At 33.5% G+C, this 9,800-nt stretch overlaps 1 protein-coding gene across 1 annotated transcript; it reads right to left on the bottom strand.

Moving 5' to 3' along the window:
• Positions 1 to 6,575: 6,575 nt before the first annotated feature.
• On the bottom strand, positions 6,576 to 8,729 carry LOC147389163 (putative WRKY transcription factor 40). The gene is made up of 5 exons (XM_086419533.1): positions 8,441 to 8,729; positions 8,270 to 8,329; positions 7,841 to 8,158; positions 7,498 to 7,614; positions 6,576 to 7,062 (listed from the first exon to the last, which is right to left on the bottom strand). The coding sequence occupies exons 1-5, from the start codon at positions 8,516 to 8,518 to the stop codon at positions 6,703 to 6,705; spliced, it is 933 nt and encodes a 310-aa protein (XP_086275659.1). The 5' UTR covers positions 8,519 to 8,729; the 3' UTR covers positions 6,576 to 6,702.
• Positions 8,730 to 9,800: the final 1,071 nt, after the last annotated feature.

A 9,800-nucleotide genomic window follows, 5' to 3' on the forward strand; every position in this document is an offset into this window, starting at 1 on the left:
GATTAATTTCGAAAATTTTAATTATGAAAATTGTGAAATTACCGTTTTACCCCCGGAGAGGACTTTTCACGTTTTAAGTCGGTTTTTAATGTTCTAGGATGTTTTAGAATCGATTTTTCATAAGGAATTCAATGGAAATATTAGTTTGTGTCATTTATGAAATTTTTTGTGTGTGAAATGGTTATGAACTTTATGAGGGGCATTTTCGTAATTTTGTCAAATTCTGTGAAAATTGGTGAAATGATTTATTTGATTTCGATTTGTTATTTTATGTGTTTGAATGAGTTTTCCTAATCGTAACGTAGGCTCTAGGATTGTTTTGATGTTAAGGGTATTTTGATAATTTGGCCAATTTTTAGTGATTTTTATCGTGAAACTTCTTTTTCGTCTAAAAAATAATGATTTCTATGTTCTGAAGTCAAATTTTCCTAGCGTAGCGTGGTTTCTACAGTTTTGTCAGTTCGAGATACCTCTTCCGGATTTCTGAAACATATCTGATAACAAAATAAAGCAATGGAATAAACATCCATCATTGGGAATCGTTGCGATCGGGTTGACGAGTTGATTAATCAGGCTAGTGCAAAAATGGGGTGTCTACAGCTGGAGACGAGTTGGGCTCTGATACCAACTATCATGACTATATTCTTTCAAAGTGAGGTCGTACAACGCTTGGGGTGATAATCCGCAAGCAAGCCTATCAAAATATCTCACACACAAAATATATCTAGCAATACAAGAGAATGGGGGTAACACGAGGTAAAGTCCGAAAGAAACTTTGTTGATATAGTATGCAATTACATAGAGTAACACATTACAAAAATAAATAATGTGTGTTACAAGCAACTAGTGATCTAGTATACGTAGGACACCACGTAGCTTGGGCGAGGGCTCAAAGTCAATGTGGGTGTAAGCTGGGGATTGAGACTAAAGACACCCTTCTTATAAAGAGTACGCTAAGTCTTTCTTAGATTTCTAGAAGGAAACATCAAAAGTAGACAAAAATGTTCCTAAGCTAACAGATATGCCTTGGCACGCAACTAATAAGGCTTCATATGTGAGCCTTACATAAATTTACATGAGTGCTCTTGGATGACTCCAAGGCGAGCTACACCTAACTCTAGGTGTCGTAATACATGACTTTCACATTACGGTATGGGCATCCTCTTTGGGGTTAAGGGGACAGGAAATAAAAGACAATAAGTTTGGAGTGGTATTATTGAAAAATGGTAGTAGAGGAAATAAAATAAAGTTGAAGGGTTTTTTTTTTTTTTTTGGCTAGAAAGTTAGGAGGGGGAAGCAATAAAATTGGAAGGTTATTTTTGGAAGAAGAAATACAATGAATTTAAAAGCATCATCAATATTGCTAGAAAAATTAAATCTCAACCTCTCTTTATAGGAGGATAGAGAGTGTCACTGTTGTGTTTTATTATATATATACTAGAGTTTGCCTATGCCACAACCTTTTTTTGGGGTTAAAGGGGTAAAAAATAAAAAATAAAAAAGTTGGAGGGGTATTATTAAAAAAATCTTTGGATTTAAGGGGGTAAAAGAGGAAAAAATAATAAAGTTGGAGAGGTATTATTAAGAATGGGTGGAGAAGAGGAAAGACAATGTAGTTGGTGAGGTAATATTGGGAAAGGATAAAAGAAAATTAGTTGTATTTTTGAAAATTTGAAGAAGAGAAAATGTAAAACATGTACCTCATAAAGATACGTTGTTTATAAATATAAATCTTAAGACAAAGAGATTGGGATCCACCGTTGTATTTTATTATATAGACTAGAGTTTGGCCATGCCTACGACACGAGCATCCTCTTTGGGTTAAGGGTAAAGAAGAAAGATAATAACATTTGAGGAGCATTACTAAAAAGTAATTGGGGTTAATGGGTAAAAAAGAGAAAAAAAAAGTTTAGAGAGGTATTATTAAGAAAAGGGGAGAAGAAGAAAAAAAAATAACGTTAGGGGTACTTTTAGCTAGAAAGAGGAAGAAGAGAAAAAGCAAAACATGTATTCTGGGTACATTGTTTATGGGGTATAAATCTTGAGACAAAGAGAATGGAACTCATTGTTGTGTTTTATTATAATTCCACTAATTTATATAATGAAGATAAGTTGGAGGTAACAATGTAAAGTCTCTTTAACTCTAATAAAAAGAATGCCATCGTAAATAGTTATAAGAAGATGATCATCATGCATTGGTAAGAAGAAACTCCTTCAATGAAAATTATTTCCAAGGGTTTTCAAGGAGTATAAGGTTTGAATGTAGGGGTGGAGTCAAGGGGTCAGAGGTTTGAACTTACCGTTAATTATAAAACTTTACCATTTTTGGAATTAAAATATTTTGTCAAAATGGTAACTTTTAAAATGAACAGTGCATTAATGCAAAAAAAAAAAGCCCTTTAAACATCTTTTTATAAATGGTATACTTATCACCTATTTAACTAAACAGATAAAAATATAATTGTTTTAGTACAATGATGTTTCCTTCTAAGATTTAGTTTATTCAACACTCAATGGCTTTGCAGAAAATTTTCGACGTCACTGGAAATATGAAAACTCACAAATTCCATGGTTAAAATAAATGTACATGTTTAGGGTTTAGATCTGCAAGTTTCATTATAGATCTATAATACCTTAACTCTAATAGAAATGATAATTTATGAGTTTTTAGATCTCCATCAACATTAGAAATTACCTACAAGGCCATCAAATGCTAAAATAAACTAAATCTTGAGAGAAAACATCATTGTACTAAAAAAAGTAATATTTCTATTTATTTACTTTAAGTAGAAAGATGTATATTGTTTTAAAAAAGATGCCAAAAAGTGCATTTTTGATATTAAAATACGGTTCATTTTAAAATTTATCATTTTGGTAAATACTTTAAGAGTGTTGATAATCCGACTTAGGCACGTGGCAACTCAATTGACTTATCTAACGGGACAGGCTCAGGAACCGTAGATGTGCTCTCCTTGGGATACAGAATTAGGGTTCCCCATAAAAAGATGCAATTTTATATCCCGATGAGAGGAGATCTACAGTTTCTGAGCAAATAAGTTGATTGAGTATGCCACATGCCTAAGTTAGATTATCACGACTCATACTTTAATTTTGAAAATGATAATTTACTATTTTTAGAATTAAAATGAATACTTTACCAATTTGGTAATTTTTAAATTTTCGATGCACATTTCGATAAAATACCTAATTTATTATCGGTCTTCAGTGTATTATGTGACTCAACCATTAGTCTACTTTTTCTTTTTAATTGTTCAACATTTCGTGTCAAATTTGTTACATAATGCTCTTCTCCGACTACCAAAGAATGCTATTCAAATCATTAACATCCTTTAATCAACATTAACCTTCGTCTTGTTTAATAGATTAATGAAAAATGACTTAAAAGGTCTTATAGGTCATTTTCCATTGATATTTAATTTGAGAATCAAATGTCAAAAACCACATGTTACCTGTTTGAAAACATTAGATTATGTCAAATGTTCATCAAAACGTGGGGGGTATGTATAAATCAACCTAAATAATGGATGTTAGTGAATCACATGGTGGGGCCAGTGTAGCACAAGCAAGTCTTTTTTTTAGGGTCGGTGGTCCTTCAAATTTCCTATTGTTTTTGTGCGTGTGAAATGGGGATGCATCGTAAAGCAAAGTCTTCTTCTGGTGGCGGCGGTCAATAGGTTAGTTGGGGGTGCAGTTAAGAAAAAAAACTAAAGTCTTCAATTGACGGCGGTCAAGGAATTGTTGAAGTCATTGACTAGAGAAGAAGATTATCCATTTACGGAATCTCTCGAGGACCAATACAACTGGCAGACAAATCTCTTCCACGTGCAGAGGACTTTTTGTTTTTCGTTTTTTTCCTCCATTATCTGTTTTTTTTTTCTTTCTCACCCCATTATATTACGTAAATTTTGGGTCCACTTGACCCGTGAGTTATTGTCATTAATTGTCAAGTCCGTGGTCTCACACTCTCACCCTAGTAGTCACTAATTAGTGGGTAAAAGTGGACTTTGAAGCCTAATCTTGATATCCACACTCGCACACTTTAACCAATTAGACAAGTTTTCTATCTACCTGTTATTGAGATTTCCTAATCAAGGTAAAATAATTTAGTATCAATCAAGCAATAGTCGTTTTATTGAGATTTCCTAATCAAGGTAAAATAATTTGTTATCAATCAAGCAATAGTGGTTGTGGATCATCTATTTCTTACTCATCTTTGCTTCCAGACATCTTATTTGAATTGAGTGGTGATTTTGAAAAATATCTTTGATGATGATCAACACAGTACTTCGACTCATAGTCGCAACAATACCTTTGACTTTAAATCATATATTTTTATTGTTTCAAGTGTCATGGATCTAATGGATCATGGCCTTCATTAGTGAGGATAACAGTACATATGCCGTTGTGGCAATTTCACAATCTATTGTGCATGAGTAATTGGGGAACATTCTTTATAATTTCAACGAATGATGTAATGTGGGTGATTCCAATTGTTTCTATAATATATATTTTTTTGATTGATAAGTTGGAGCTAAGGGGATGCCTCAATTTTATTATTATTTTTTTGTAATTTATAATCTTAAGGAAGTAGATCAACCTTCTAGAGACTAGTTAGGGATTTGGACAGTCTACTTGTGCTCCAAGGAACTCATTCCTAAGATAAAGTACTCCGTACACCTAACACTCAGATACATTTAAAAGATGAATTTGTATTTTAGAGATTTAATTTTATGGCATAATGATCATCAACATTCAGCGTATCTGCTTCGACCTCCAAAAAAAGTAATTGAGGCTTCTTGCAACGATGTCTTGGTTTGAATAGTTTGTCGCAATTAAAACAAAGACATTTTGATTGCCGCTCTGCTTGCATTGCCGGGCAAAGTCGATTAACATGAGGAAGTCCAGGTGACGCTTTAAGCTTAAAAGGTATTGGTTGGCACAAAGAAAATTCTTGGATTACCTTAATCGTTTCTTCTTTGTAAATAGTCAAGTCGAACGCTTCAATTAATAATGTAGACCCAAGTAACTAAATTCTAGCATGTATGTGTTCACGTAATCCCCAGATAAAACAACTTATTAAGAATGACTCTGGTAAAATCAGTAACTCAATTGGCAAACTTCTCAAATAGCCCTTGAAATTTGAAAATCGTATCAATTTGTTTGAATTTAGCTAGTGTCGCACCCAGATCTACGAATTCTTGTGAATCAAACCAATAACATAAGGCTCGAGTGAGTTGGGCCTATGACATTAATCAAATGAAACGAGTCATCCAACAATACTATGCTATGGCGTCTCCGGTTAGGTGAACTAAGGCTAAGAAAACCATATGTTCATTGGCCAAACTATTCAACTGTTGATATTGTTCAACCCGAAAAATCCAACCTTCCAGATTGTCTCTATCGATTCTTGAAAAATCGATACGAAGTGGACAACCTTTTATTGCTATGCCACCTTGTTAATTTTCTACTCTTTGTTGTATACTAGGAGGAGCACGTGATGCTTTTCGAATCAACGGTTGATCTGCAATCAAATGCTCCAAGGTTGTTTGAATTGCGTGCATCCTTTCTTTCAACTTGTGAACATCAATATTTAGTTGATGAAATCAAGGCTTAAACGAGTCAATTCTCTCACTGAGTTCGTTAGCATTCACCATCTTTGGCACCAAGATCTTTTGCTCTGATACCAAATGATAGGATCCATGATCCTATGGATAATTTTGATCCACTTCAAAGGGGATCTTCCTCCAAACGAATTCATTGATTTTTCTTAATTGAGAATTATGTATTACATTATCTAATATATATAAGGACTTTGCCTCCAACGAATTAGGAAAGATAGACTCCTGAAATAACAAAGTACTTAAATAACATATGTACCTATCCCAAATAATAAATAATAAAAATAGAAATAAATAACCTATCCTAACAGGTTTTAGAGAAGGAAAAAATCGGGGGTTGAGGAGAGAGAGTTTGAGAATGATGGGTTTAGGGAGAGGTTTTGAGGGAGAGGTTGAGGACTACTGGGTTGGGGAGAAGGAGAGTTTGAGGATGATGGATTATCTTTTTGGTTTTTGTTTATATCCCTTATTTACTCCAATTGGATCTGTATAATTAAATCCGATTCCTATCTCAACATCTAATTAAATTCTAATCGGATCAGATCAGATAACTTTTTGTTTTAGAGTGAACTATTTTACTCAAAACATAACAAACTGTTAACCAAGCTTCTCCCCATAGTTTGGAGAGAGCCCCTGATCTAACTCTTTTCTATAATTCTTTTAGTTGCCTTGATCAATGCAATTGCCATGGCTGGTCATTAATGAAGATTTAGAAAGAAAAATAAAGAAAAGAAGTATTTCGTTTGTTGTGCCTTATCCCATCCATTTTCCTTCAATTCCATTTTCAAATTGTTTAGTTAAATAAGATAAATACTTGGATCCCAACTACTATTTAACAGGGCCACGAGCCCAGATCTTCTTCCTTATATGATATGATGCGGAACAGTTCCATCTAATTAATATATGTAACATGGGCATGCACATGCATAAACCAAATGTACAAATTCAAATTGGATTTCTCATATTTCGTCTCAAAAATCTATTTACATTAGTTTGGTATTCTCTGATCTCTAAAAGAGCCAAATGGAACACCTTATAAGAGAGATTATCCCTACAATGGTTTTTACCATTTTTCAGTCGAAGAATGTTGAATAATTTTTCCAGAAATCGCGGCTGCAAGTGCTGCTGTGAACCCTGGATCTTTCGACAACGAAGAAGCCATCTGTTCAACCAAAAACTGTTTGAACACTGGTGATTCAATATCCCCTCTAGGTTTTTTGGGATCATTAGATAATCTGGGTTGAGTCAGATCAAGTGTTATAGTGGGGCCTGAAGAGTTGATGGAGGCAGAACAAGGAACCGAACCAAGGGTAACTCCACGGCTTGAACCCATTGCTTCCTCGACTTGAGAAGGGTGCGGATGGTTGTGCTCCCCTTCATAGGTTGCCACCAAGATAGATTGATCTTCAAGACTTCTTTGTACCTGAAGAAGAAACGATCATCAAACTTGTTAAGATCATCTATTGTTTGAATAATTTCCATAAAACTAGAATATTTGATATTAAGCCCAGTTTAGTAACTAAAATAAATATTTACTAATGATTATATTTGATATTTAATATAAGTTTAACTTGATTATAAGTATATTTTGACTTAGGATGTCACCAATTAGGCTTCTTTGGATTTCCTATCTTATTTTTAAGAAGTAATTTATAAATAAAAATTTAGAGATTTAGGTTGGAATCACAAAACTTTAATTTTGAAAGAATTTCTGTTTGGAAGTTTTGCTCATTCCAAAGAGGCAAGATGTAAGCAAGTAGGCCACCAAACTTGTAATGGTTCTATCAATAAATTTCTATATTTTATGTTTTAATTTTCAGGTTTGTAACATCTACCATTGAATTTCCATGTTTCTTACCTTCTTTTTGACTGGGCAAGTTGGGGCAAAGGAGCACTTGAAGTAAGCTCTAGGAGATGGGTTATCTCTAGTGACTTTTTGTCCATATTTCCTCCATTGATATTCATCCTTCACTACCTGCAATATAAATAAAACCAACGGACTATTATTAAATGCTTGGAAGATTAGGTTGTATAACACCTCACACATGGAAGAACAAATAGGAATGAATCTCAAGCTGTCATTGAAAGCATATGATGAGAGCTATTACACCAAGGAAAAAGTGTATGGAGTCTTGCATAAATTTTAAACTTCTCTAAAATATTGTAGCCTAGAATTAGATACAAGTGTGATTTGAACTTACAAGTCGAGTATCGGATGGATCGCTCTTTACATAAACCTTCGAGATCTTTGTAGTGAGATCTCCTCTGGATTTCTTACAGCATCCTTCATCACTAGAGTAACTCTCCATATTGGCAATCATCCCATTATTAAGGGAATTATCAATGCTTTCAGCCTTCCTCTTCATTGATATCGCAGACCCTTTATTGGAATTGTTTTTCATCAAGTCCATCATATGGTTCTTTAAAATGTTATAGTTTTCACATACAACTGTCACCATCTCACTCAGCTTCTTATTCTCTGCAGCAATTCGATTCAACTCCTGTACTAATAGACCAGCCTATAATTCCAACAAAACACAAGAAGATCATTCATAAAGTTAGATCCAAATAGTAATATTAAAGCCCAATTTTTTTAAAATATATTTCTGTAATTTCATGTATCTACTCACCTTTTCCTTTTCTGAAAGTTTCATTCCTACATCGATGAAATCACTTTGCAATTCCTTCTTCTGAAACCAACAAAAACAATAGGGACGACATGTTAGTCTTTCGATAACTCGAACCAACTTACTTTAAAGATATCTAGTATCAAGTGTTGGAACATTTAAGTTTCTACTCACAGGAGTTCCACATCTACTCGGTATAGGATTCAAGTTGAGGTCGAAATTCAGAGAAGTATCCAACAAACTTAGTTCCATCTTAGTCTTCTTTGAGATCGAGCAACGCTTATTGAGCACAAATCTGTCTCTGATGGGTAATAAAATTGAGAAGAACAAGAGCAAGGTCGTTGAACTATATATAGAATTGAGAAATAAAGAGAGAGAGAGAGAGAGAGAGAGGGAACAAAAAACTTAAGATAACAGTATATTGAACGTCACCCCTGAGGTGTCTTGAATCTTAAATGCCAATGTAAGAATCAGAGGTGGTATTTATTATATAATTTTAGATTTGGTAAAAAGTCAGTGTGATGTCGGTCCTCATTTCTCCTTCGATCTTCTTTGAAAGTCAAATCAAGCACGCCAAAATAAAGATCTTATGCAAGTCTACCTTGACCCAACTCTCTTTTGTGGACTTGTGCGGCCTTGTTTGAATTATTGTCACGTTTCCAGCCATTTGCTTGAATTTTATTTATTTATTACGAGGAATGATGCTGTGTGTCACGATACACCCATTTTATATGCTTCACCATATCATTACAATGGTAGTAATTAGATCATGTGATGGGTAACTATTTGATCAGATCAGATAGTCAACGGAGTTTTTTTGACTCAAAGTTATAAGACTTTCCTAAGTGGGCTATTTTTTATTGGTTAAGTTGGTCCTACATAGTTTTAAAACTTGACTCGACTAATTTGTACATTGAAATTGAGTCAACTCACAAATTTGTGAGTTAATATGGCTGAGTCAAATAAAAAATACTATTACTAATGCATCAGATTCCATTAGAACTTGGCACACTGAGACTAAACAAGGATTTTATCTATGCTGAGACAGCTAGAACTGTTAAAATTTTTTCTTATAAAGGTAATAGTGATAGGTTTTATTTTTTACTATTATTATTTATCACAATAACATATAAATCTTATGAGTCTTGAAAATTCTTGTAAGGGAAAGTGCCCCTTTTTTCCATTGTAAATCCTCTTGTGTTAACAAGTTAAGTATGCCTGTGAAAGAATAATAATAGGATGAATGATCTCTAGGAAATCCTTGCTTTGTACCATTCCTTATTTTATCGATAAAAATATATATTAATTTTATAAAAATATATAATTAAAACATATAATTTTTCATATTTTAAAATTAATAAAAACAATTGATTAATTCTCCACAAATTGACTTAGCCGAGTTGATAGTTGACTTTAAAATATGCCAAGTTGACTCAATGAGGTGGTTCCATTGAGTTTGGCGGCCTAATCATCTTGAAATTCAATTGAGTCGATTGAACTCGACCGAGTTATAAAATTAATCTTTTAAAGGCAT

The sequence above is a fragment of the Akebia trifoliata genome, chromosome 12 (assembly GCF_017979445.1).
Source record: "Akebia trifoliata isolate Shusen 1 chromosome 12, ASM1797944v1, whole genome shotgun sequence".
Lineage (NCBI taxonomy): Eukaryota > Viridiplantae > Streptophyta > Magnoliopsida > Ranunculales > Lardizabalaceae > Akebia > Akebia trifoliata.

Bases quoted from the DNA above. Each gene is read 5' to 3' on its own strand.
- LOC147389163 (XM_086419533.1), bottom strand. From the start codon at position 8,518: ATGGAACTAAGTTTGTTGGATACTTCTCTGAATTTCGACCTCAACTTG. The intron at 8,159-8,269 runs GTGAGTAGATAC...TTGGAATTATAG, and splicing joins AACTTTCAGAAAAGGAAAAG to GCTGGTCTATTAGTACAGGA. The intron at 7,063-7,497 runs GTAAGAAACATG...TTTCTTCTTCAG, and splicing joins CTTGCCCAGTCAAAAAGAAG to GTACAAAGAAGTCTTGAAGA.